The 27,922-nt window shown below is 49.6% G+C and overlaps 2 protein-coding genes across 2 annotated transcripts in view; one reads left to right on the forward strand and one right to left on the reverse strand.

The window, feature by feature from the left end:
• The window catches only part of CLASP1 (cytoplasmic linker associated protein 1), a 262,736-nt gene extending 239,153 nt beyond the window's left edge, over positions 1-23,583 (forward strand). Inside the window, exons 39-41 of the mRNA XM_044913587.1 lie at positions 9,347-9,553; positions 11,090-11,206; positions 20,416-23,583. Coding sequence (XP_044769522.1) covers positions 9,347-9,553; positions 11,090-11,206; positions 20,416-20,502 — 411 coding nt within the window. The 3' untranslated portion in view covers positions 20,503-23,583. The remainder of the gene's footprint in view (positions 1-9,346; positions 9,554-11,089; positions 11,207-20,415) is intronic.
• Positions 15,120-15,350, reverse strand: LOC123324321 (ubiquitin-60S ribosomal protein L40-like). Its single transcript, XM_044913588.1, has one exon. The coding sequence runs from the start codon at positions 15,348-15,350 to the stop codon at positions 15,120-15,122; it is 231 nt and encodes a 76-aa protein (XP_044769523.1).
• Positions 23,584-27,922: the final 4,339 nt, after the last annotated feature.

The following is a 27,922-nucleotide window of genomic DNA, read 5'->3' on the forward strand; positions in this document are numbered from 1 at the left end:
TCACGGTGCTGGAAGTTGCTATTGAGTAACAAACCTAAACCTTTGTAGGTCCTAAATATGTACTTTTTCCTTGATTCAGTCTTGGGATGTGGCTAGAAACCCTATTTCCTTTGTACGTTTTTGCTGCTTAACAGAAAGGCAAAAACAGAAATCTATATACTCATTTAAAGGTTAATAGTTGCCAAGCCAACAGTCTGACACTAATAGCACAAATTCTGGTAAATATTTTATTATTGGAGGCAGGAAGTGGGGGGGGCAGGGGGCAGGGCTCCAGTCTTCAAAGAGCCCGTGGTTCACTTGAGGTTAAAGCAAACGTGTGGTTCAGAGTGAGATGCGCTAGGGGTTTGGAGTGGGCTGGAAGAGGCAGGGAAGACTGCCTGAGGTAGTTAGAACCCAAGACTGCCTGCGAGGAGTAGTTAGGGGGAGGATTCTAACAGTGAGCCAGGGCAGCACAGCCAGGGGGAGGGTACATGGGCTTTTAGAAGACTCCATAGAACCCACACTGCTGTCGTGTTCTATATGTCAAGTGGAGCTACCCTGTCCCACCCCGCAGGATTGTCGTAAAGTGCCAGGCACGGTGTCTGCTTCTGAATGGCAGCGCCGGCCGCCCTTGCAGTGTTACTCGGGGCAGGGGTGCGGCTCCTCCCTCTGGTGGACTGGCCCTCCTAGGAGCCTGGTGTGAATCGTGGCCTTTAGCTCCTGTAGCTTCAGGAAAGGCATCTTACCCAGAAACAGGCAAGAGGGCCATTGTTTAATGTCAGAGCCTTTGAGTTTGGAGTTTGAGGTCCTGGGTTCTCATCTTGCTTCTGCCTTTCACTGGCTGTGTGACTGTGGGCAAGTCACAGGCGCTCTCTGGGTCTCTAGAATGCAGGTGCACGGGGGAGCAGGGATGCGCCATGCCCTGCAGGACTCATTGTTGAAAACTGAAGGTACTGGGGCGCCTGGGTGGCTCAGTCGTTAAGCGTCTGCCTTCGGCTCAGGTCATGATCCCAGGGTCCTGGGATCGAGCCCCGCATCAGGCTCCCTGCTCAGCGGAAAGCCTGCTTCTCCCTCTCCCACTCCCCCTGCTTGTGTTCCCTCTCTCGCTGTGTCTCTCTCTGTCAAATAAATAAAATCTTTAAAAAAAAAAAAAAAGAAAACTGAAGGTACCATCCTTTCTCTCCTCGTCCACCCAAGAAAGTAGACGGATTGACAGAATTGTCGACAAGCTTTCCTAAATATATCTAAGAAGGCTATTTAAATTTGGCTGAGCAGACTTTAAAATACCAATGGAAAACACAGCTTTTGTCTTAGGGCTACTGCCCTGGAGTGGCTGTCACATTGTCACCTCCAGCCTGGAAAACACCATGAGATTTGAGAGGTGGACACTGGGGATGCAGTGGAGGAGGCTTCTGTGTGATTCCCAGCTTCCCGTCTGAGATTTAGGTTGTCTCTTCAGCCCCTCCTGAGAGGCCGGCTAGCCCAGTGTCTGCAGTGCCCTCCCAGCTCTCAGCCCCTTTTCCTCTTGGCCCTAATTCTGCCCTTTGGGGTAGGACAGAATGAGTCTCCCCCTTAGCTGCCTTAATACATTATGAGAGAGAAAGTATTGCCCCAAATCTGCTTTTCCAGGCAAGGATGTGATGGCTCTCTTGTTAGACATCATTTCATTCAGACTCAGCCTCCTGACATTTTTCCTGTGTGTTTCCCGCCACCCCCCCCCCCCCCCCCCCCCCCCAACCCCAGGAGACAGTGCTTGTCAAGTAGGCGTGGAAGATAAGGTTATATAACCCAAGATAATGTGAAAATCCTTGATTTTATAGTCTCCCCCTCATTTTTCTGATGACGGAAGCTGAGGCCTGGAAAGCAGAAGAAATTTATCCCCAGACCACCTCACTAGTTGATAACAAAACCAGGTCCAAAACTCAGGCCTGTGGACATTCCACTCAGAGCTTTTTTTTTTCTTTCCTGCCTTGCTCCCTCTGGCATGGTACTGAGCCTAGCTAAGTGAGGACTCACAAGCAGGTCCAGACCCATGCTGGCACCCCACCTTAAATCCTGGCATTTATTAAGTGCCAGTCTCTCACCAATGACCAAATCTCAGGATCCTGGTGGATACCAAAACTCAGTGTGGATCCCATTTGTATAAGGTCTTTCCAGCTTTTCCCCAGGAGGTGGCGCCATGCTTTTCCTTAGCCTCCACATTTCTGAGGGGCTAAACTAGGTATGCCCAACTGGGAAGACTTCTTTGATTCCAGTCATTGTTTAGGAACATTTGCTTTTTTTTTTTTTTTTTTAATTCAACCATTTTTTCTGGTATGTCTGTGACAGAGCCAAACCAAACTTTGCGAACTTAAAACACACAATCCAAATTTTGACAAGTTCTGTGCTCTAGAAGAAACTTTATCTTTAAGCAAACATTCATTAATATTCTTAGTAATGATCTCATTTTTTAAAAAAAAAATGAGGAAATTGTGCTTTTCCTAGCTGGCTACTATTATTTCACTAACTTTGAAAAGAAAGAATTCTTATGTTTCTAACCAGACTGTAGCAGAGTCAGACTTGGAACAGTTTGGATCACTTCAAGGTGGATTATAACCTGCTTGATGCTGCCGTGTCATAAATATGCCCATTGCCCTTTTTAAAATCCTTGCCGTTTCTGGCCACCTTGTCTCCTAAACAGTATTGTTCTCCTTCCTTTCTGGTGCCCATGTTTACTTTTGCTCTCTGTTTGCTTACATTTATAATCTTTGCTTCTTATGTTACATAGAACACAGGGGCAAAACCTAAAGTTCACCCTGATTCAGGCAGCTCACCAAAAACTGGGGGCTTGGCATCTCGAGGGAAGTCAGGAACACCTACCCTCCTTGCCAAAAACGATGTCTGCCTTGGGAAACTTTCTGTAACCGAGTGTAAGAGAGAAGGCCTCAAACTTACCATCTCAAAGTGCACCTTCTGGCTTTTTATTTTCAGACATTTTCCAAAAACCTTTTTATGTTAGGTACATTTTTTTTTTTTTTTTTTTTTTTTTTTTTTAGATTTTTTTTTTTTTTATTCATGAGAGACAGAGCGAGAGAGAAAGGCAGAGGGAGAAACAGGCTCCCAAGGAGCAGGGAGCCCGATGCGGGACTCGATCCCAGGACCCTGAGATCATGACCTGAGCCGAAGGCAGACGCTTAACCATCTGAGCCACCCAGGCGCCCTGTTAGGTACATTTGATTAAATGCTTCATGCAGGGTGACATGGAAAATTCCTGGAGTTCTAGAACGAAAAGGAAGTTCTCCTTGGGTTTGGGTTTCAGCTCAGCAGATGTGAAAGTCTGTGGGTTGCCTAGGGTAGGGTAGCTCCCTTTCACCTGAACGACGAGAGAGCACGGAGAGGTGGGAGGGAAGGAAGGACACCTTACGATGGGACCGAGTTCTCGCTGTGAGCCTGCCAGTACCCTTCCTCATCCCATTAATGCTCGCTGCATGCCGAGGGGCGTGGGGAGGCGGTCTCCTCCCGTCAGGACTGTTGAGTGGTGCTGCTAACACCTGAATCCCAGGCTGTTTACACGCCTGTCTTAGCACCCGCTGAGCTGCTGCCCCACTCCTAGCGGGATCCTAAACATGGATTCCTGTCCCTCGGTATTTTCTACCTTGGCTGTATCTATGAAGTTATCCAGTATTTTCTGACCCTGCTATTTTTTCCCCCATGTTTAAAAACTAAGAAAGTTTCTTCAGTCAGTACTAAGCATTCTGAGCAGTATATTAGGATACTTGGAAACAGTAGTTTTGCACAGCAGAAAAGGCATGGGTTTCAGAGCACGGTCTCGGTCTCCCTGTGGGACCAGCTTAGAAAAGAGATGGACCCCCTCTTCCACTGTCCACCTTCTGCTTAGCAGTACGTAACTCAGCCACGTGCCCAGTGTGGGGCTTTCCCAAGTGCACTGTGGACTTACGGCAACCCGTGGGACATGCAGGAACTGAGGAGGAAGAAAAGCACTTGATTTTAGGGTAATTCGTCACATGATGGAAGTCTTCTCAGAAATACACTGCCCCTCGTCAAACAGCGTATACTAGAAAAAAACCAACCTGAACTAAAGTCTCTTTTGCAAAGGACAGAGCTGTTGCCTTTCAGGCATGTCACCTGGAATGGGACCCTCTGGGCCTTCTACGGTTGATTTTGCCCAAGGCTCAAGTTGGTCATTTATAGATATCTTGCTTCCTCCTCATTTTCTGGGCTAGCTCCTCGGTTGGAACATGTAAATGCAAATCAGTGAGGCATGCCCCAGAGGTGACTTTGCCAGTCGTGGGCACTTTTAAAAATACATACACTGTGGGAGTACTCGTTTGACAAACTTACCGAGCACCTGGTGACCTCGTGCATATTGGGCATTCTGTTGGGCACGGGGGATAGAAAAATGGCTAAGATGGGAGCTCACCTTCCAGGGACTTTTAGTCTAGTGGGAGAGAGCACTTGAGCAAGGTGTTTGAGTGCAGTGATGAAGGTGTGCACACGAGGCCTCCCAGAGCCGTACTACTGTGAGTGAGTCTTGAAGGCTGACCTGGCCCAGCCAGGAGAAGAGCACGAGTGAGCGACGGTGAGGAAGAATGGAGGAGTTAGTCCGGGGCTCTGAGAAGTGGCCAGCAGGGCATGTGCAGGGCATGCCCTCAGCTCCGTGTCACCAGGGCACAGGGGGACAGGGAGGGAGGGCAGAAACACCGCTAGATGGTCAGGCAGGAGCCAAGCCTTGCTGGCCTTCCATGCCGTCTCGACGAATGTGGGCCTGGTTTTGGGTTAGCTTTTTAGAGAGATTCTTGGTAATGGCAGACCCACTTGATGTGGGTGCTAGCCCGGGTCAGAGGGGTCCTCTGGCCAGAGCTGTGCTCTCTGGCAGCCCGAGAGCTCCCAGGTGCTCCACTCTGCCGCCCGGTGGCCTCTTGGCTGCAGGTGTTTGTAGGTTATCTCACTCCAGTATCTGTCACAGTTGATACCTTTTATATCCCCATTTTAGAATTTTTAAAAAATTGAGGCCCGATTATCAGACCAATTGAGTGTCTTGCCAGAGGAATGAACTCAGGTTTGTCTGCCCGCTGCTCTCAGAGGCTGTGAATGTGTCCATACAACTCTGGAGCTGCCCTTCTTGAGCTGAAAGGTGGAAGGTCATGCGTGCCCACCAGGGCCACGCAACACTCTGCTTTCAGGGGACGTGTGTGGAAAAAGATGCGCCTTGGCAGGAGATTGAGTTGGCAAGGAGAAAATCACAGTGGGCTTTCTCTAAATTGTCTCATGTGTGTGTAAAGTGGAGGGCGATGTCATCACTGACTGACTGAGTTCATGCTTACAGACAGGGCGGTCGGCCCGCGTGTGTCAAGGTGCCTGGGAAGGCTGAGCTCGCCGCCTGGCTCACCCAGACTGCTCACATACTGTAGAGGAGGTGGAGACATGGTGGGCTGGCTCTGCATGACCAGGGGCCCTTGATCTGGAGGCATCCCCACAGAACACCCGGGATGCGTTCTACAGATGCTCATTCTGCGTCCCGTCCCTCACCAACTTCCTTTCATCTAATCCTGGCCAACGGCAGGATGCTCTACAGGCGGCAGCTCCCCCCCATCCGGCCCCTGCCTGCTTCTGTGGCCTGATCCACCACTTCCTGGGGCTTTGCATCCTCATGCTGCCCCTCTGCACAGACCGCCCCCACCCCCCACCCCCAGTCCAGCACCGTGAGGGCTGGGCCCCCAGCCATCGTCCTCACGCCTGTGGCCTGAGCTCTGAGCTCAGTCCCTGACACACAGGAGTAAATGAATGTATACACAGAGCACGAAACAGAAGGCAGAAGGAATGGTGCTATGAAAGGAACATTGCTCTTATGGGTTTATTAAGAGTAGGATTCTTTTCTCTCTGTAGTGCTTTGCATGATATAAATAATAATAAGCACAGATAAATTGTGATGTTCTTGATACCTGTCTTCTCACATGTACACAATATTCATCCTTGAACCATGCTGATCAGGGTCCCCGTTTTGACTCCTGAAATGATTAATACATAATCCCAATCTTTGCCCCCACAGAGTATGCGTTGTGTCCACGAGCATGCTGGCCAGGTGATGGGGGCGTGAGCTTATTGAATGAGACACCTAGACTTTGGTCAGTGCTTTAAGGAGATAGCAGGCCCTCCCAGGGAAAGTTCAAAAGGCCTCTAATAAGAAAGAAAGAGAACTTTGAGAATTCAAGAAGGCAGGGCCTCTTTAAATAGAAACCTATCCTCAGGAACACAGAATGAAATTCAGTCCATCTGGAAGTGTTGCACACCTGGTAAATATCCAGCCTTACAGTGTACTTTGCGGTACAAAGGAAATGCCCCAGCCCCTGTCTACTAGGCCTTTGCAGCCTGTTTGGGAAGAAGGGGACACACATGAAAATGTTGGCAAGAATGCAAAGAACCTGTAATAGGTGCCAGCAATAGAGGAAAAACTCTAGGAGTTGAGGAAAAAGATCTTTCTGCTGGTCAAGGAGGGCACATGGTCAACCACGTGTGTTTGAAGGACAGTGAGTTTTCTAGTTTAGCAGTTTTCTAGTTTAACTAGTTCTCTAGTTTTTAGTTTAGAGCTTGTGGAAACATAGGAGATAAACAGAGATAACAATATTTATTATGGTGATCGTAATGATAGCCTGTATTATAAATACAGAGGCACCACGCTCAGCTAACACCCAGGGAGTGTGACTCCATGCCAGGGTTCAGATTCAGTTCTGGAAGATGACGGGCCGCCAGCACCCCATCCTCCCTGCTCCCCATGAACCAAGGGCTGAACTGTTAACTTTCCCTGATCTCAAAAAACTTGAAGTAAATTTTTATGAACACATTCTCCTTGCTATGAATAGTACTATGATGCTCATTGCAATTTTTCAATATAAAAAATATGAAGAAGAAAATAAAATGACCCATAATCTTACCGCTCTGAGATAGTGAGTGAACATTTCGTGCATTTCCTTCCAGGTTTTTCATAGTGTTAAATGCCAGGTGTTGGGACATGAGTAGCCAAGGTGGAACTTCCACCGTTAATGCAGCATGACCAGTCTTAATACCAATTTTTAAATGAGATGAATTCAGCCCCCTTGTGTTGAAAGGATTTCCCATTACTGTTCAGAGAGCAAAGCAGACATGCAGACCGCTGAGGTACACTCCGGGAAGTGAGCCCTGTTCATGGGGTAGCGTAGTCCACACTGAACACGAGGCTGGGCTGCGTCTTGTCCCGAAGCCCTGACCGCAGCGCCCTGAGATCTGACCCTGTCCCTCCTAGAGAGAGGAGCTGGGGCTCTGGGGGGCAGTGCCTCAGTCAGGGCCCTGCAGTGACCTCATGCGGTCCGTGTGTCCTATCCTCCCTGGCTTGTAAGCCCCGATGTCTTAGCCCACTCTTGCCTAGGTCTAGAAGATGTCTTCCAGATGGTCTGTCTGCTGTTTTTGTTGGTCAGTCTTTGCTTCAATCACGAGAGCACTGGGGTGATTGAAGGCTTGAGATGATGACCTTGGTCTTCTTGCTGAGTTAAAGACAGAGCTGACTTGTTTCAAATAGCAGAACACAAAGCAGAGAAGGGTCTGGGTGGAATGACCAGTCCAGGGCAGGGCAGTAGGAGAAAAGTAGTAGATTTTCATTACATTTCATAAGAAAATGCATATATGTTTACAGCCTGGTGTTTTTGTTGATCATTTATATATGTAGCCCTGTGCTATTAATAGGAGTAACTTTCGTCTACTGAATAGTACATTCTGATACTACTTATCAAATGGTATTTGAGAGGTATCCCCATCTTACAGATAAGGAGATGGGGGTTTAGCACTTGTGAATGGCGTGGCTGGGGTTTGCCACCTAAGTCCAGAGCCCGCGCTCTTTGTTCCTTGCTGGGTTTTGCATTTAATTTCTACCTTTATTACAGAGGGTTTTTGCGGCCCTTCTGGTGGCCTCTAGTACAAATACTTAGTGTATTCTAGTGCACTGTGACCTTTTCAGAGGTCAGAGGCTGCTCCTTTGGCCATGAGGTGGCCATTTAATGCACCTCTTTCAGAGTGCAAGTTGAGGGTGATACCAGCACAGATTCTTGGAAAAGGAAGAATCTCCTCACAGGGGGAAAAATGAAACAAGACGAAACCGGAGAGGGAGACAAATCATAAGAGACTCTTAATCTCAGGAAACAAACTGAGGGTTGCTGGAGTGGAGGGGGGGTGGGAGGGATGGGGTGGCTGGGTGATGGACATTGGGAAGAGTATGTGCTATGGTGAGCGCTGTGAATTATGTAAGACTGATGAATCACAGACCTGTACCCCTGAAACAAATAATACATTATATGTTAATGAAAAAAAAAAAAAAAGGAATCTCCTCACAGGAAAACCCGGAATTCTTTCTGAGCCTCCCCAACTGCTTTACAATTAGGCGCTTTCATGGAATTCTAAGTATTGAAGCCATTCTGATTCTTCTTCTAGGCTTCTCTCTAGTTGTTTTAATTGCGGATGATGTCCCACAAGCATTTATATTTATTTTTAGCTCCTAATCTTCGAGGGCAGAGACTCTCAAGTTTTCCTGTATGGGAGACTCTCCCAAGTGCTTAGTATTAAAACAGCTTGCTGGGGGGCGCCTGGGTGGCTCATTCAGTTAAGCATCCAACTCTTGGTTTTGGCTCCGGTCATGATCTCAGAGTGGTGAGCTCAAGCCCTGCATCAGGCTTTACACTCAGCGGGGAGTCTGCTTGAGATCTCTCTCTCCCTCTGCTCCTCCCCGCCCACTCGCACGTGCGCTTGCTCTCTGTCTCTCAGATAAATTTTTAAACACTTTTTAAAATTTATTTATTTGACAGAGCACAAGCCAGGGGTAGGGTCAGAGGGAGAAGCAGACTCCCCGCTGAGCAGGGAGCCCGCCGTGGGGCTTGATCCCAGGAGCCTGGGATCGTGACCTGAGCCAAAACCAAGAGTCGGATGCTTAACTGACTGAGCCACCCAGGCGCCCTGTCAAATAAATTAAGAAAAAAAAAAAAAACCCAAAACAGCCCCCCGGGCCTCCCCCCCCCCCCCCCCCACGCCCCCAGTCTCTGATTCAGCCAGTCCGGGTTGGGGCCAGGGAAGTTGCATTTCTAGCATGTTCTCAGGAATGCTGCTGCTGCCGGGGGAGGCAGCACTTGGAGAGCCACTTTTCCAAGGTTTCTGGCAGAATCCCCACGCGTGCCTTCCCATGCCCCCTATCCCCTGTAAAATCACCCTCCAAACCACTCTGCTTTTACTTCCTTGTACAAAATTAACCAGAGACATCAGGTGAAGTCTATGGTCTGGCTTCCTAAGTTAGGCGGCGGTGTGACTTGGTCTTTGGGAGCTCACTCGTGTGGGGGACCTGGTGTTTCAGGTAGTGCGTGCGGCCGAGGAGGCGGCGTCCACGCTGGCCAGCTCCATCCACCCAGAGCAGTGCATCAAAGTCCTCTGTCCCATCATCCAGACGGCCGACTACCCCATCAACCTCGCCGCCATCAAGATGCAGACCAAAGTCGTCGAGAGGATTGCCAAGGAGTCCTTGTTGCAGCTCCTCGCCGACATCATCCCGGGCTTGCTACAGGTGGGCCCTCCTGGCGGCTGTCTGCCCGGGGCTGTGAGGCCGGGAGCAGGCACCGCCCAACCCGGGCGTGTGGGGGCTTTGCTCTCCTCGTTCACCCCAGGGGCGGGAAAGGGAAAGGCAGGCGCCGGCCTGTGCTTTTAGGAACCTGTGCGGCTGTATGGCTTGGACGCCCCACGTCTTCTGTTTTCTAACGCCTCCCCTGAATGTAGCAGGACGATCTTCCTGGCAGATTAGAACTGTGGCTCCCAGAATGAGCTTTCTGTTTACTATAAATATATTTTGGTCATTTTCGTTGTTCGTTCCTTCAACAAACCCTTATTGCACATCTGTGGGCCCCAGCCCTGGGCAAGGCGGGCCATGGATCAGGTACAGGTCCTTGCTCTCCTCTCCAGCAAACACTTCTTGAAAGCCTTTTAAGTGTGAGGCATTGCGTTAGACTCTGGAAGAGAAGAGATGTTTTATGGTGCTGCGGCACGATCCCGAGGGTGTTTCAGCGTGCCATGGGACCCGGTACAGCCGCGCAGGCGGCTCTAGATGGGGCCACCATGCGCCGTTACTGTAGGTACGAGTGGAGGTTTCCGAGATCAGAGGCCGAGGGGTGTTTTCGGGGCTGGGGCAGTGGAGAGGGGAGGGCTCGCCTAGGAGCCAGTTTAGAGTCAGACCCTGGAAGGAGAGCAAGATTTCAGGGGGAAGGTAGAGAGAACCCAGCTTCACAATTTAATAAATACTCTGCTTGCCAAGCACTTGGCTTGGAGTTTAAATACAGACTGAAAAATCCTCAGGGCTGCTTGAAGAGCAGCAGGTAGTCCCATTTGAGTGTGGGGCAGGGGCCAGGCCAACAGGTAGATTGCGGCCCAGTTGTAGAGGATGTGGGTCTGGACGTTCCCCAGCCGTTTTTGGCTGGCACAGAGGTTCTGCCCACAAGAGTGAGGGATGCAGTTCTCATTTCTTAAAAGGCATTTTCACACAAGATTTGTTTTACCTGGGTGACGCCTGGGTGGCTCAGTCGGTTCAGCGTCTGCCTTCGGCTCGGGTCTTGATCCCAGGGTCCTGGGATGGAACCCCTTGGTCGGGGCTTCCCTGCTCGGCGGGGAGCCTGCTTCTCCCTCTCCCTCTGCTCCCCCGCACCACATGCTCATGCTTGCGTGCTCTCTCTCTTTTTTTCAAATAAATTAAAAAAAAAAAAAAAAAAGATTGGCTTTACCGTTGGGAGAAACGTGAGAGGAGCGAGCTAATTGCTCTCCCGCTGTCTGGCGCACGCGTGTCGGGTGGCGCTGCTGCGACAGATCCGGTACCGACAGCACCCCGTGCGCAGGCGGGCCAGCCTCCCACTTCCAGCCCCAGGCGCCAGCGCATTCTCGACCCCATGAGGTTTTGGCCTCTCTGGGCTCCGTGGCAGACCTCAGGTGCGCCATGGTTGTTGACAACAAGTCCACGGGTGAACTGTGAGGGCATTCGTGGAAATGTGGATGAGACATTGACTGTGAAGCAGACCTTGGATCTCATGTCCTTTTTGTGTCCCCTCTGACTTTGTAGGGTTATGACAACACCGAAAGCAGCGTGCGTAAGGCCAGCGTGTTTTGCTTAGTGGCAATTTATTCTGTAATTGGAGAAGAGCTGAAACCTCACCTCGCACAGCTCACGGGGAGCAAGGTATGTATAGTGTTACACCTGGGCTCTGCCGGCCGTCACAGGTCTGCTTGGCTGCAGCTCTGGCCTCCAGACAGCCGGGGTCCCTCGTGGGCATCAGCAGTCACGATAGCAGGCTCTCGCCTGGTGCTTGCGGAGTCCCGGGTCCCAGCGCTGTTGGCTGCACTTCGCGTGTGTTGATGCATTCGTTCATAACAACATCCCTGTGGGACAAGGACAGTTATCCCACATTTAACTGCCCAAGGGCACACAGAGCTCAGCTTTTCCCTCCCTATGCTGCCTCTCACGTTCCTTTCAGAGTTTCCTGGAATCGGGGGCTAGATGTGGAACAAAAGGCCCATTGGCTCATTGCAGCTGAGAGTGCTTATTGGTTTAAAAATAAACTTAAAATCTGAAGAGCCTGCCAGGTGAGAGCAGGTGGATGCCCCGAACTTCGGCAGGAGAGGCGGGGCGGGGGAGCGGCAGCTTGAACTCCCGGGCCTTGCAAGCCTCCTGCCTGGTGGCGAGGCTACTCCAGGGACTGCCCCTGGGGGACATGCATCAACATGCAGTTCAAAACACCCTGGCAGCATTCTGGATTAAAAACCATGAAGCTAGAGGTGCCTGGCGTGCTCCTTATGAAGGAAGGAATCAACAAGTAGTGCCCTGTTTTTTTCCAAATAGAGCAGTTCCTCCGACACCGCTGATGAGCCTTGCTCCCCGAGAGTTCTGGCAAAGCCAGCTTGCCCACCTCTGTCCAAGCAGGACTTGCCCCTCAGCACCACTGACACTTCGGGCCACTTCGTTGCCAGGGCTTGTCCTGGGCATCGTAGGAAGATCGGCAGCGCTCCTGACTGCCGTCTGTAGATTCCAGTAGCACCCCCACCATCAGATGTCATCATCCCCATTAAGTCTGCACATGGCCAGATCACCCCTGGGGGGCAGAATCACCCCTGCTTGAGAACCACCGATCCAGAAGGAGACACGTGACTCTTCTTGCAGACAGAAATAAGCTGCTGGGTCGGAAGGTATGAGTGAGGCAGCTGTGGATAAATGATTTGGGGGCTACTTCGCCTGATTCCATTTTCCACTTCTTCCTACAAAAAGGCTCCTCACTGATCCCTGCCCTAGCCACGACCTGAAAAATACTGAGCCAAGAGTCACCAGCAGTGAGGGCTAGAAGACAGTATTTACAAAGGGAATTCAACCTTTAAAATTCATCCCCAAATTGTATTAGACCCCGGTTTTGTCTGGCAATTTTCATTTTCCTCAGTAAAGCAACTGTCCCATTGTCTTGTGTGACCCTGCTAATAATGGTCTGAGAAGATACAGGTGTTTTCTCATCCCTGTCCGGCGGCCGACCTGCTGGGGCTCCTTTCAGTGGTGGCCTTGGGTCTGGAGCCCGTTACAGCTTGAGTCCACTCAGAGGGCTTAGGAAGGCCGGCCCTCGCACCGTTCTGCTTTGCTAGCCCGATCCATCCTGTTACAGGCATTAGACGTGGTAACTCTAGTGTGGTAATACGAACTTTGTAGACTCAGATACACATCTCCACCACCAAAAATCGGTAGCTGACAGACATGGCGCTAAGTCCGTTAGACTAGAAACAAAAAGAATTCCTGTTTCTCTGTAGAGAAAGGCCCGACGCAAGGACGCAACAGGAACGCGTGGGGGCATTTTGAGAGCAACACCGTCTCTGGGTCAGATAGCCTGCCTTCTCGTCGCCGTCTCCCACTTCTCAGCTAGCTCTAGGACCTTAAACAAGCTTTCTTTTCTTTTTCTGATTTTTTTTTTTAATTATGGCAGAATACACATAACGTACAATTTGCTGTCTTTACCACTTTTGAGTGTACAGTTTACCAGTAGTAAGTACATTCCCATTGCTGTGTGACCATCACCTCCAGAACTTTTTTCATCTTGTAAAACCAATACTCTGTACCCATTAAGTAGTAATTCCTTATTATCCCTCTTCCCGGCCCCTGGCCACCACTGTTCTACTTTCGTCTCTATGAATTTGACTACTGAGGTGCCTCATAAAAGTGGAATCATTTGTCTTTTTACAACTGGCATATTTCACTTAGAATAATGGTCCTTGAGGTTCATCCTTGTGGTAGCATGTGCCAGAATGTCCTTCCCTTTTGAGGCTAAATAATATTCCATTATATGTACATACAACAGCTTGCTGATCCATTTTTTGGTAATGGACACTTGTTCTTTCCACCTTGTGTCTGTTGGGAGTAGTGCTGCTATGAATATGTGTGTACAGATACGTCTTTGAGACCTGACTTTCAGTTCTTTTGGGTTATCTATGCAGGACTGGAATTGCTGAATGCTATAATAACTTCTCCACGGGGGCTGTGCCCTTTTACAGTCCCGAGAACAGCACCCAAGGGCTCCAGTTTCTCCACATACTCACCAGCATTTGTTTTCTCTTTTTTTGATGGTAGCCATCCCGCTGGCTGGTGGCCATATGTTCTGTTGGCTGCTTGGTGTATCTTTGGAGAAATATCTACTCAAGTCCTTTGTCCATTTTGAATTGGGGTTTGTTGTTTTTTAATTGTTGAGTTTTAGTTAGAAGTTCTCTGTATATTTTAAATATTAATCCCTGTCTTTTGATGCATAAAATTTTTTAATTTTCATGAAGTCCAATTTATCTGTTGTTTTGTTGCCAGTGATCTTGGTGTCATATCCAAGAAATCAGTGACAAATCCAGTGTTGTGAAGCTTCTGCCCTGTGTTTTCTTCTAAGAGTTTTATAATTTAACTCACACATGCAGGTCTCTGGTCCATTTTGAGTTAATTTTTGTATGGCATTAGGTGATGCTCCAATCTCATTCCTTTGCATGTGGATATCCAGTTTCCACGGCACCGTTTGTTGAAAAGACTACCCTCTCTCCATTAACTGACGATTTTATATCCTACTACTTTGCTAAATGTATTAGTCTTAGCAGGGTGTTTTGGGGGGAATCATTAGGATTTTCCACATATAAGGTCTTTCATCATCTATGAATAGAGACTATTTTACTTCTTTCCAGTGTGGAGGCCTTTTATTTTCTTGTCTCATTGCTCTGGCTGGAACTTCTAGTACCAAATTGAATAGAAGTGGTGAACGTCAGCATCCTTGCCTTGTTCTTGATCTTCCAAGAACACTTTCAGTCTTTTACCATTGAGCATAATGTTCATCATAGGCTCCCCATATGTAGATTTTGGTATGTTGAGGCAGTTTCCTTCTATTCCTAGTTTGTTGAGTAATTTTATTATCAAAGGGTGTTGAATTTTGTCATCATCACTTGAAATGATCATGTGGTTTTTTTCCCTTCATTCTGTTAATGTGATGTATTATATTGATTAGATTTTCATATGTTGAGCTATCAGGGAATTTCAGGAACAAATCCCACTTGGCCATGGTGTATACTCTTTTTAATATGCTATTGAATTCAGTTTGCTAGTCGTCTTGAGGGTTTTTATATCAGTGTTCATAACAGATATTGACTCGTAGTTTTCTGTTCTTGTCTTCCATCTGGCTTTGGTATCAGGACAATGCTGACCTTACAGTGTGAGTTCGGAAGTGCTCCTTAATCTTCGATTTCATGGAAGAGTTTGCAGAGGGTTGGTGTTAGTTTGCTAAATGTTTGGTAGAATTTATTAGGGAAGCCATCTGGTCTAGGGCTTTTCTTTATAAGAAGTTTTTTGTTGTGTTTTTGTTTCTGTTTTACTGCTGTCAGTGAAAGGAAAACTTGTATCGAGGCCCCGGGGCCTCGGGGCTCTGGCAGGAGGTGGCCCTGCAGGCAAAAGAAGAGCCGATGGAGGGGCCTTATTTGATCTTCTTGGGGCACAGGTTGTTGGTGTGGTGCACTTCCTGCGGCAGGTGACCGCGGGGGTGCAGGCGAGCAGAACACTTGCAGCACATCATCTTGTCGCGGTTGTATTTCTGGGCCAGCTAGCAGAGGGAAGGCTCGATGATGCCACCCTGCAGGTGAAGCTCCAAGTACAGCGTGGCCTCCTTCTGGATATTGTAGTCTGAGACAGTGCAGCCATCCTCCAGCTGTTTGCCCTGGTTGGGCGGGATGCCGTCCTTGTCGTGGATTTTGGCTTTAACATTCTCAGTGGTGTCACGGCTCGACCTCGAGAATGTTGGTCTTGCCGTCAGGGTCTTCACAGAGATCTGCATCTCTGTGTCTGCCGCAGGGCCGCTGCCGCCTATGAGATTTTTGGTTACTGATTCAGTCTTCTTACTAATTATAGGTCTCTTCGCCTTTTCTCTTTCTTCATGATTCGGTCTTGGTAGGTTTGATGTTTCTAGGAATGTGTCCGTTTCATCTGGGCTATCTAATTTGTTGGTGTACATTTATTCATAGTGTTCTCTTATAATCTTTTTTATTTCTTTTCTTTTTTTTTTTTTAAGATTTTATTTATTTGCAAGAGAGAGAAGGAGAGACAGAGAGCATGAGAGGGAGGAGGGTCAGAGGGAGAAGCAGACTCCCCGCCGAGCAGGGAGCCTGATGCGGGACTCGATCCCGGGACTCCAGGATCATGACCTGAGCTGAAGGCAGTCGCCCAACCAACTGAGCCACCCAGGCGCCCTCTTTTTTTTTAAAGATTTTATTTATTTATTTGAGAGAGAGAAAGAGAAAACAAGCAGAGGGGAGAGGTAGAGGGAGTTGAAACAGACTTCCCGCTGAGCAGGGAGCCCAACGCAGGACTTGATCCCAGGACCCTGAGATCATGACCTGAGCCGAAGGCAGACGCTTAACGACTGAGCCACGCAGGTGCCACTAATCTTTTTTATTTCTGTAGAGTTTAGTAGTAATGTCCCACGTTAGTGTCTGGTTTTACTAATTTGAGTCTTCTTTTTTCTTAGGTAACTGAGCTAAAGTTGTGTTGATTTTGTTTATCTTTTCCAGGAACCAGCATTTGGTTTCATTGATTTTCTCAAGTTGTTTTTCTATTTTCTTTATCTCTGTCCTAATCTTTATTATTTCCTTCCTTCTGGGTTTAATTTATTCTCTTTCTACTTCCTTAAGATGTAAAGTTAGGTGATTGCTATGGGCTCTTCCTTCTGTTTTAATCTAAGCATTTGTGGCTACACATTTCCTTCTTTGTGCTGTGTGTGCTGCATCCTGTAAGTTTGGGTAAGTTATGTTTTCGTTTTCATTTGTCTCAAGATCTCTTCTAATTTTCCTTGTGATTTCTTCTTTGACCCATTGGCTGTTTACCAGTGTGGTGTTCAGTTTCCACAAATTCGTGAATTTTTCAGTTTTCTTTCCTTTACTGACTTTTCACTTCATCCACTTGTGGTCAGAGAAGACACTTTGTATGGGATCTGTCTTTGTAAATCTTTTGAGACTTAATTTGTGGCCTAACACACAGCCTGTTCTGGAGCATGGACTGTGTGCTCTTGAGAAGAATGTGTATTCTGTTGTTGGGTAGGGTGTTCTGGATGTGTCTGTTAGATCTAGTTGGTTCGTTGTGGTGTGCAAGTCTTTGATTTCCTTGTCTTCTTTCTGGTTGCTCTCTCCATTATTAAGAACAGAGTCTTGGGGCGCCTGGGTGGCTCAGTCGTTAAGCGTCTGCCTTCGGCTCAGGTCGTGATCCCAGGGTCCTGGGATCGAGCCCCGCATCGGGTTCCCTGCTTGGCGGGAAGCCTGCTTCTCCCTCTCCCACTCCCCCTGCTTGTGTTCCCTCTCTCGCTGTGTCTTTCTCTGTCAAATAAATAAAATCTTAAAAAAAAAAAAGAACGGAGTCTTGAAGTTTCCAGCTGTTACTATAAAACTGTTTCTCCTTTCATTTCTGTCAGTGTTTTCTTCTTATATTCTGCTGGCCTGTTACTATATACTTAAATGTCTGTACTTGGTCTGTCTTCTTGTTGTATTGACCTGTTATGAATATATAAGGACTTTCTTGGTCCCTTATAAACTTTTTTGATTTAAGGTCTATTTTGCCCAATATCATTCGCACAACCACCCCTGCACAGTTGATTACGGTTCACATGGGGTGTCTTTTTCCAGCCTTTTGCTTTCAACCTCGTTGTGTCTTCCCTCAAGTGAGTCTTACAGACAGCATAGAGTGGGACCATGTTTTCCTCACCCATCCTGCCGATCTCTGTCTTGTGACTAGAGAGTCTCACCGTCTCCATTGGAAGTAACTACTGGGGAGGAGAGACCTTTGTCATTTGGGCATATGTTTTCTATATGCTGTAGAGTTGTTTCTATCCCTCATTTTTCTGCATTACTGCCTTTTGTGTTTGCTTTGTGTACTGAAACGTTTCTGTTCCCTTTTCATTTCTGTGTATATTCTGTAGCTGTTTTCTTAGTGGTTGCTGTGGGGATTACATCTGACGTCCTAATGTTACAACAGTCTATAATTTGAATTTCTGCCAGGTTATGGAGCAAGTGAACTCTAGCCTTTTCATTTGTAAAATAGGAGAACCTGTGCTGCCTCCCTCAAAGGGTCTTTGTGTGGCTCAAATATGGCAATCCGTAAAAGCTCCTTGTGAACTACTGAACATGTACACATCATTAACTCTCTTACCATCTTTTCCTTGGGCTTGCCCTTATGTTCTGGACGTTGCTAGTGGATACTTCCGTGTTGTTTTTGTTTTTTCAATTAATTAACATATATTATTAGTTTTGGGGGTAGAGGTCAGTGATTCATAGTTGCATGTAACACCCAGTGCTCATTACATCACGTGCCCTCCTTAATGCCCATCACCCAGTTACCCCATTCCTCTACCCTGCTCCCCTCCAGCAGCCCTCAGTTTGTTTCCTGTGATTAAGAGTCTCTTATGGTTTGTCTCCCTCTCTGGTTTCATCTTGTTTCGTTTTTCCCTCCCTTCCCCTATGATCCTCTGTCTTGTTTCTTAAATTCCACATATCAGGGGCACCTGGGTGGCTCAGTTGGTTAAGCGACTGCCTTCAGCTCAGGTCATGATCCTGGAGTCCCTGGATCGAGTCCCGCATTGGGCTCCCTGCTCAGCAGGTAATCTGCTTCTCCCTCTGACCTCCCCCCCCCCTCATGTGCTCTCTCTCTCAAATAAATAAAATCTTTAAAAAAAAAAAAAATTCCACATATCAGTGAGATCATAGGATACTTGTCTTTCTGTGATTGACTTACTTCACTCAGCATAATACCCTCTAGTTCCATCCATGTCGTTGCAAATGGCCAGATTTCATTTTTTGTTTTGATGGCTGGGAAGTATTCCATCGTGTATATATATGTATACCACATCTTCTTTATCCATCTACTTCAGTGGTTTTGATTGCAAATAAGTACAACAGTGTTTAGCAACTCCTTTTTAACCAGCCTTTCACAGAAATAGAACTGTCCTGTCTTCTGGAACATTTTTTTCTTCTTTAACAACTCTTTGATTCAGCAAGTATGGGTTAGGAAGCTGCTCTCCTTGCTGTACCCCTAAGCATGTGGGAAAAGCAAAACTTTGTCCTGCCCTGGGGTCGACAGGACTGACACAAGCCTGCACGGTCCCCCAGGAGTGACCAGCCTCGCTGACCCAGTGACTGGGTCGCGGGCCCACAGGAGCAGGAGGAAAGGCGGAGGCCTCCTAGAGGAGAACAGGACTGAACTGGGGGGCTTGGCAGCATGGGGTGAGCTGCAGGAGGGGACAGCGAGGACAACTCGCGCAGGAGTAGGAGAGGGGTGTTCGGAGGACATGTTTGCTGAGTAAGGAGCTACTGGAGGCACATGGAAGTGTTCTCATTGTTCTTCATTTTGCAGGAGGGGAAGTTGAGGTTCAGAAAATGTTTTGCCTGAAGTCACACAACTAGTTAATGGTGGAGTTGTTCTAGGACTGCTGGATCTGTTGAGGCTCAGGCTGCCACTTTGATGAATAGGATTTCCCTTGAACCTGGTCAGCCCTGGATGTATGACTCTGAACCTTAGAACATTAGAATCCCCGTGTAAAATGATGGTACTGCCCTCTTGGGGTGCCTGGATGGCTCAGTCAGTTGAGTGTCCGACTTTTGGCTTCAGCTCAGGTCATGATCTGAGGGTCACAGGATCGAGCCCCACGTCGGCTCTGCACTCAGCAGGGAGTCTGCTTGAGATTCTCCCTCTCCCTCTGCCCCACTCGTGCACATTCTCTCTCTCTCTCAAATAAATAAATAAAATCTTAAAATAAAATGAAAGGTTTAAAACTTGAAGGGGTGAGGAAGGAGAAGCAACCTGTGTCGTACTCTGCTCAGTTAAAATGGCTAAGGCAGCGCTTCAGGGGCCGGTGCGTGGGGACCCCAGGGCGGGCTGTGCAGTAAAAGCAGCAGACCTGAGACCGCCTGCTGCAGACTCCCTTTGTGGAGAAACACACGACACAGCTGTTCACTTCATTCTCTACATCTGCCTTGGTGTGATACGTCAGGGAGATTTAGCCTCTCCTAGGAGCTCTGTAGAGTGGCTGTTCCAGTTCCTGCTTGTCATGGGGGGCCTGCTTTCTTGTGCACCACATGCTGAGCCTCTCTTCCTGGGTCCCCCTGGAGACCAGCCGCATGGCCTGTTTAGAGCAAGGCAGGTAAAGAGCCGTGGATGGGAAATAGTTCATAATTCCCTCAGTCTTATAAGTTGTGTGTTATGTGGATGTTTATGGGCATTCTGTTTCCACAAATACTTGTTTCTTTTTGTTCTTAATGTGATCAGCCTTGTTTAGCCTAGCCGTCCCCGGGGCGCATGGGCCCGCGCCCCGCTTTCCGCACCAGCTGCGTGCAGCCGTTGGCCGCAGTCGCCCCTGGAATGTGTGCCTCTGCCCTTCACGTATCTGCTTCCCCAGCGCCCTTGTGGCTCACTTTCCATTCTGTTCCGGAGAACCATCGCCGCTCCCTCTCCTCTAGACCCTGACCTCCTCCCACCGCTGTGGCCCTCGCCCCGGGGCACATGTGTGCTGCATGAGCAGTAGGCCCTCAGTAAATGTTCGTATGACGAATTTCTCAACTAAGGATCATACTGTTTTCTTCTTCTTCTTTTTTTTAAAGATACTTCTTTTCGAGAGCACGAGCATGAGAGGGGGGAGGGCAGAGGCAGAGGGGGAAGCAGACTCCCCGCCGAGCAGGGAGCCCGATGTAGGACTCGATCCCAGGACCCTGGGATCATGAGCTGAGCCAAAGGCAGATGCTTAACAACTGAGCCCCCTGGGCGCTCAGAACATGCTGTTTTCTTACTGTCGCCTGGGTTTTTATTGTCTGCTCTCGGATTGCTTTCCTCCTGCTAATGGTGTTTGTGTCTTCTCTTTGCAGATGAAACTACTAAACTTATATATAAAGAGGGCCCAGACCACGAATAGTAACAGCAGCTCCTCATCTGACGTGTCCACACACAGCTAATGGCAGCGCCGGAGTCTCTTCGTGTAGCCCTAGAAGCAGTCGGTGGTGCCTCTCCGAGACCTTCCCCCACCCTCCCCCGCATCGGCTGCCCAGTCAGTACAAGGAGGCCCGCAAATATTTATTACAATCAGTATTTTGGTCCCTTGCAGCTTCTGTGTAGAATCTTACTGGTATTGAATGTAAAGGAAGCAAGGCCTGTAGTGCAGTCCTCAAATGGAACAAATGGAATAAGAAAAGAGCCATACTTAAACGCGTCTTGTACAGCCTGCTGAGATCATAAAACCATGTGTGTGGGGTGCAGTTTCAAAAAATCGGAGCTCTCTGGCCAATACTTGGTAGAAAGTAGCATTTTCTCTTAGTTACTAACATTTGAGGAAGGTATGTTAATTTGTGCTTCTCTCTCATCTTCACTTACTTCCTTCTGGATACGGCCTGTGATGCCAGGAAAGGGTCGTACGTCTTTCAGTTGTATTGTGAGACCTACTAAGAATGTGCGTCAAGTCTTGGCAAGAAACAGAGAAAAGCCTGAAGACGGTCTTGTAACAACCACGTGGGATTCTGCTTGTACACGATCTAGCCTGGAGGCCCAGGGCCCCCTCTGCAGGCTCCTTCCAGGATGGACTCCCCGCCCCTCTGAACGCTCTACTCGCGATGTCCCCGCCCAGAGCTTCCAGTCGAAAGAATTCTTTCTTCCGTTTAAATCCAAACACAAAAATCAAGGTAAATCTGTAGCAGCCGTTCGTGGGTGCCTAAGGTGGCATTTCATGAAGCTGGAGGGTACAGAAGAAGGTGCGTGTGTGTGAGTGTTCCACTCCTCAGCTCTTGGGAAAACACTCTGTTAACAGGGCTCCGCCTTGACCCTGGTGCTTGGTGGTTCGGATTTTTAGACTTAGCGCCCTCTCTTTGCCTCCCCCGCAGCCTCTGCCTCAGCTGCTCAGTTCTGGAGTGTTCTCTGTCAGTCTGGTAAACGGCAACTCTGCCATCCCGGTTTTGACTTCTTGGTTTAATATAGGAGTAAGATCAAAGAAAAGTCCAGAAAGGCCAAGTATCAGAATCTTTTTTTTTTTTTTTTTAATTTTATGGACAAAAGTACTTCCTTGCTCATCTGTTGAAATAGTCCTTCTTGTTTAAGGAAAAAGTAATTTGGCGGCTAGCAAATTGCAGAAAAACAGGATTTGAAACCCAGTTTCAAAGTCTGTTTCCTTTTCTCCAATGAGAAATGATCAGAGAAACTACCCTTACAAATTTTTCTTAAGGGTTTGATTGCTCCAGTAAAAGGAACTCTAGATTTGGAATCTGGTTAAATACATTTCGAGTAAAATTCTTAAAGCCAAATGGAAATGCTTGATGTCATCGCAAAGGCTTCTATCCTCTGTCTAAATGGAACTGGTTTTTCCTTCTGGAAAATGCCTACTCTGGTGGTATTTTTTTAATGAGATGTTTGCTGTTCCGATGCAGAATCCCCTGCAGCCTGCAGCCCTGAGAACAGAGACTGTGTGGGGTCCCCGCGGACATCCACAGACCCCCCTGCTCTGGCCCTCCGCCTTGTGTTGGAAGTTGCGACACCGTAGCACACGTAAACTCAGTTTCATTCGGAATTTATTTTAGATACTTTATTTGGAACTAGGCACTGAAAATGAAGGTCCAGGAACAGTGAAGCCAGGGTGCCTTCACTGAGAGAGAGAGAGAGAGAGAGAGAGCGAGAGCGTGTGTGTGTGTGTGTGTGTGTGTGTGTGTGTGCGCGCGCGCGCAGGGGGTATCTTGCACATGGAAGGAAGTACCCCACTGCTGCTGTTGAAGGAACTTCAGGGGTGCATTTTAAGTGGTTGAATATTGACTTATTTTTGGCTCAGAACATAGCAGGACCAGGCCTTACTTTCATTGATAAATACCGTTTGTTAATATTTCACTAATGGGATTTTCTTTTTACACTCGACAAGTGGGTCAGGGCACCTTTTGATTACTCCTCTGTTGTAGAAACGTGCATTCTGGCTAGGTTATTTATGAGTTCTTTTACACCTGATGCGTTTGGAAACACCTTCCTCCTTGAACTCTCTGACTCCCTGGTCTCCCGGTCCCCGCCGCCTACAGTTGGGAAGAATCTTGAACATTGCCGAGTTGTCCTCACAGTACTCCCAAAGGGCTAGCCTTGAATGTCACTTCCCCAACCTTCAGTCTCCCGACCTAGAGAGAGCTACAATCACTTACAGGTCTCTTGGCCTCAGTCAAAACCCTGCCCTCGCCGCCGGGGAGACTCGCATGCTGCCACCACCTCATGGGGAGGGAGCTGCGCCTGCGTCGCCTTCTGAACCCCGGACAGCCGCCACCGCCTCCCAGCAGGCCTCCTGTTTGGCCCAAACACCACAAAGAGCAAAGCACCCAAAACTGCGAAATGTGTTTGCCTCCCCCTTCACCTGACCGTCCAGGACCCTGACGAACCCACCCACACAAGCCTCCCTCCCGCTGGGGCCGGCTTCCCTCCTGGCTCCTACTTGGCACGGTGCGGCCGGCAGGCTGAGGCCGAGGGTGGGCATGCAGCTTCCTTCAAGTACACCGTGTGTGCTTCGCTGGGCCGGCGCCGCGGACAGCCCGGGACTGCCTCTCTGTGGCTCCCCCCGGCTTCTCCTCTCCTGTGCAGGTGATGCAGCTGATCCTGGTCTCCTCTGTCTTTTTCTTTCCCTGCCGCCCTTTATTTATCAAGCATAATACTACATGTTAACAGCAAGTAAGAACTTTGTAGAATCCCACCAGGACTTTGCTAACAATGATGTTTGGAAATGAAAAAAAAAAAAAAAAAACCCCCTGAAAACTATCGGCCACCAAAATAGTTTTGTCGGCACTGTGTTCACACGCATGGTCCCCACACCCCCAGGTTGGGTTTTTTGGGTTTTGTTTTTGTTTTTTGGGGGCTTTTCATGTTACATCCATATCTGTATTTATATCTTATTTGTTTCACTTTCAAGTGTATCATGGCAAATGTACAGATTTTTTTTGTTAATAATGTGCTAGGATTTGCTAAAAAAAAAAACAAACAAAAAAAACCCTTTTGAGTTTGCCCTAGAATAAATGAAACTTAATTCAGTTTCTTGCCCTGGAGCAGTCTTTTTCCTCCCTGGATCCTGTAGATGGCTTGTCCCGTCTCCTTGACCCCAGAAGGTGGCACATTTGTAAAGAATCTGAGGGGCCTCCATCAAGGGAGTTTTCTTGATGTCAACACATCACTCTCTAGGGGGGTGTCCCACCTGCCCTGAGTGCTTTCGGGAGCTGCCACCTTGCAGTGTGGAGTGGAAGGGTTGGGTGTAAAGACCCAGGTGGGCTGTCTGAGCAGAGAGAAGTTAGCTCCCAGGAGCTCAGCTCAGGAGCTGCTGCTGGGACCAGGCTAGACCTCGGGGAAGGGCTTGGAGGGAGGGGGCTGCCTGGCAGCTGACCGGAGCATGGACTTAGGAGGAACACGTGCAGGACACCGAGGGCGCCAATCCACTTTTTTGAAGTCTTTTACTAAAAAAAAGATGGTGAGTTTTCCATTGTTTACTGTGATGTACCTCAAGTACCACCACCCCATGACTCAGCCCCCTTTCCCTGTGGCCCACCACGTCCTTCCCCCGTTTGACTTGTGACAGCAGGGTGGTAGGATCACAAATGCCTGGGCCCAAATCCCAGCTCCCACCCTCCCCAGGCAAGTCGCCACTCTTCCAGCCGGCAGTTCCATTTTTAAGGTGGAACAAGAGCTACGTCCTGGTGGGGCTGTGAGGGTTCATGCAGCTGAGGTAAGCTGCTGGGACAGAGTGAATGCTGGGATGCCCCTGCGCTGCCTCCTGCAGGGAGAGGGAAGTCGGGGGAAGCCACCACCCGCCACGAGCCTGCACGCGCACTCCATTATTCATTAGCGAATGTGGAAAACCCCTGCTGGGGGCACAGACCACGGTCCTTTGGGTCTCTAACCCCGGGTGCCATTGCCCTGCCTTTCCCAGGACTGCCGTCTTGAAGAGGGTCACGGGCCATGGTTGCGGCGGGGTGGGGGTTCAGAGGCCCACTGCAGTCCACAGCGCTTTGTTCAGAGGGTCTGAAAGGTCGTCGCTCCAGAAAGTGCACCTTTCCACTCAGTTTTGCACTCACTCATAGAAGGTTCCAGGACCCCCTGAACCTGTCCCAGATTCCCAAGGTGAAGAGTTCTGACCTGAAGACCATATATGCTCTTTTTTTTTTTTTTTTTTAAAGATTTTATTTCTTTGAGAGAGAAAGAGAGAGAGCACTAGAGGGAAGAGGGTCAGAGGGAGAAGCAGATTCCCCGCCGAGCAGGGAGCCCGATGCGGGACTCGATCCTGGGACTCCAGGATCATGACCTGAGCCGAAGGCAGTCGCTTAACCAACTGAGCCACCCAGGCGCCCCGACCATATATGCTCTTGACATTCTTGGGTCATTCATGAGGGGGTGGGGACGTGCAGCTGACAGGCAGCATTAATAAACTTCTCTGACATTTAGACTTGGGAGAATTCTCATCTGTAACATCGGACTGGTTTTTCCACCAGTTCTGTGATGCAGATAAGGGATGTGCTGTCCTGTTCAATTGTCAGAGGAGGAAACTGAGTCATGAGGCACGAGGAGAAGCCCCAGTTAGATGGTGACAGATGTTAGGGCAAGACCCCAGGCTCTGCCCCTGTCTAGCTGGTGTCTTCCCAGCCCCCCCTGCCTCACACCCTTAGCACATTTTTCCAGGAACAACAGATGGGCACGTGGGAGTCCCCGGGGGGGGGGGGGCTTGTGAAGCAGCGTGCTGGGTGCCACCCCCTGAGCAGCAGATTCTGGAAGGCTGTAGGCGGGCCTGGAAAGGTGCATTTCTGACAAGTTCCCCAGCGAGGCCGATGCTGCTGGTCTGGGGTCGCAGCTCGAGAACCACCGCCGTGCACTTTGCTTAAAACAGGACGGGTGGTTTGGTCCCCAGCTTTTGGGCGATCCTGAGAGAAGCTGTTGCAGAACACAGCCCTGGGCTGCAGCAGCTGGGCCAGGCCACCGCGGACCTGACGGGTAATGCTGGTGCCTGTCTAACTTAGCCTCCCGACTAGGACTTTCGGAAGGGAATTAGGGGCCCGTTAGCAGAGGGAAGCCAGGAATGTCGGGGCAAACTGGGCACTCAGCCCTCACCCCCCTCGAGCATAAAGCTCCCTGCCCAGGGGAAAGCGCTTCCTGCAGAGCCTTTGCCCAAACCGGTCGGCCTCGCCGTTTCCTCCAGTATTTATTAACTCCCGCCTCAGTGGCTCCAGGCAAGAACGGACAAAGGTCATGTGAATGGGCATCTAACCCCGGATTATGTATTTAAAAAACACTACAATGCTTCCACACCAGTGCCCTCCGCAGACGGCGGGCCTGCTGCCAGCGCTGAGGCCCCGGAGGCTGGCTGTGGGGCGCGGGGCCGTGGGGGCGCCCCGGGTGTCCCCAGCTCCAGTGCCCACCAGCGCCTCTCCTCTGGTCTCCCGCTTCCCCGTCTGCAGGCTGCGACGGCCTCACCCTGAGCTGTTGGATGCCGGGCTCACCGCACTGTGCCTCTGGGCGGGGGGGCGCCCATGGTGCTGCTCAGGGGGCCCGGTGAGGGGGTCAGGGGCCCACCTGGGGCAGGAAGCCTGGATCTTGAACCCTACTTGAGTGTTGCAGGGTCTATGACTTCACCCAGATGACTCCAGCCTAGGATGAGGTCAATTTCTTACTGTAAAAAGAATGGAGGAGTGAGGGGTTGGTCGGGGTGAGGGGTGGGGGTGAGGGGTGGCAGGCCCCGCTGTTCCTTGGCCCCCACAGCACCTCCTGCCGGGGCTTCTGGGGCACCCTCTCCACAGGGCACTACTCCTGCCCCCACTCCTTTCCACACCTGCTGTGTCCTGAGGGCCTTGCCTCGTGTCCCCTAAGCTCCAGCTTCACACCCCGCACTGCCTTCGCGAGGTGTGCGCATGGACGTCTCAGGGGCTGCTCAGTGCCCACAATGGGACTTTCCACCTGGTCTCCCAAACCTGCTACCCTCCCTTGCGGTAGCTCCCCGCCTCGCAGATGCCAAGGCCAGGCCCTCCCCTCATCCTGCCCCCCACCCCCCCCCACACACCCTCAGCTCCCCAGTACAACGAGCCCCACCCCCACAGTGGGTCTCTCTCCCCTTGCGAGGACCACGGCCTTTGCTCTCCCCTGCATGGCCGCAGAGGGGCTGCTCCATCCCCTCCTGCCTCCCCTGTCCTGCCCTCTGTCCTCACTCTTCAGCGGCCCCCTTGAGAGTTTTAAGAACGTTCATCTGATCTTCTGATATGCCATCGCTTTGCTTCAGACCTTGCAGCAGCTACACACACACACACACACACACACCACACACACACACACACACCACACACCACACACACACACACACACACACACACCACACACCACACACACACACATACACACACACACTTTGAAAATCCTGAATGCCACCTACAAGGCCCACCACCCAGCCCTGCGCTCCTCTTTAACTACATCTCGTATCACTGTTTCCCTGCCGCGGGTGGGGCCTTTGCATGTTTGCTCCTTCTGCATGGCCCGCTCCCCTACCCCCTGCGCCCGTGTGCACACACGCCTGGACACACACTTCCCTTGGCTAACTTTGACAGGTGCTTTATGTCTCAGCTTAAATGCCAGGTCATTATTTCTTTGGAGAAGAATCTGAATGAGTCCTTTACCTTTCTTACCTAACGTGTTCATATCCGTTTGTGTGATTGTTTCACCCACCCCTGCGGGTGGGAACTGGGCCTGTCTCATTGACATCTGTATTCCAAGTACAGCCCATGCGCTGGTTGGCGGTAGGTGCTGAATGAATGGATGGATGGATGGATGGATGAAAGAATGAATGAATGAATGAATGAATGACCAGTTTGCAGTTCCTGGAGTAGCCTGTGATCTCAAGGGCATGCCCCATGACCCAGAGCTTTTTCTGTTTCTTCAGGGGCCCTGCCATGAACACGGGACCCTGCTACACCGCCTGGGTCCCAGTACCAGCTCTGGGGGCTTCGGGCAAGTCGATAACCTTTTCCCCTCTGTTTCTTCCTCTGAATGGGCTGAGTGCCAATAGTGCCGACCTCGCAGGCTCTCTGTAAGTCACTTAAAAATGAAAAGTGCCCTGGCCCCTGCCTGGCATGTTGTGTTAGCCACTGCTTTTTATTCGGTGGTCAAGTAAACCAATTAAGTGAGGGAGTGACCTTGGCCTTTGGAGTGGGGCCTGGGTCCCAATGCTGGCTTCCTTCCATTGCTCATCTGTGCGAACTCAGCTGAGTCTTTGGGCTTCCACCAACCCCAAAATGATGAGAAGCCTGCTTCCCCCCCTCCCACTCCCCCGGCTTATGTTCCCTGTGTCTCTCTCTCTGTCAAATAAGTAAATAAAATCTTAAAAAAAAAAAAAAAGAAAAG

This window comes from Neomonachus schauinslandi, chromosome 3 (assembly GCF_002201575.2).
Source record: "Neomonachus schauinslandi chromosome 3, ASM220157v2, whole genome shotgun sequence".
Taxonomy (NCBI): Eukaryota; Metazoa; Chordata; class Mammalia; order Carnivora; family Phocidae; genus Neomonachus; species Neomonachus schauinslandi.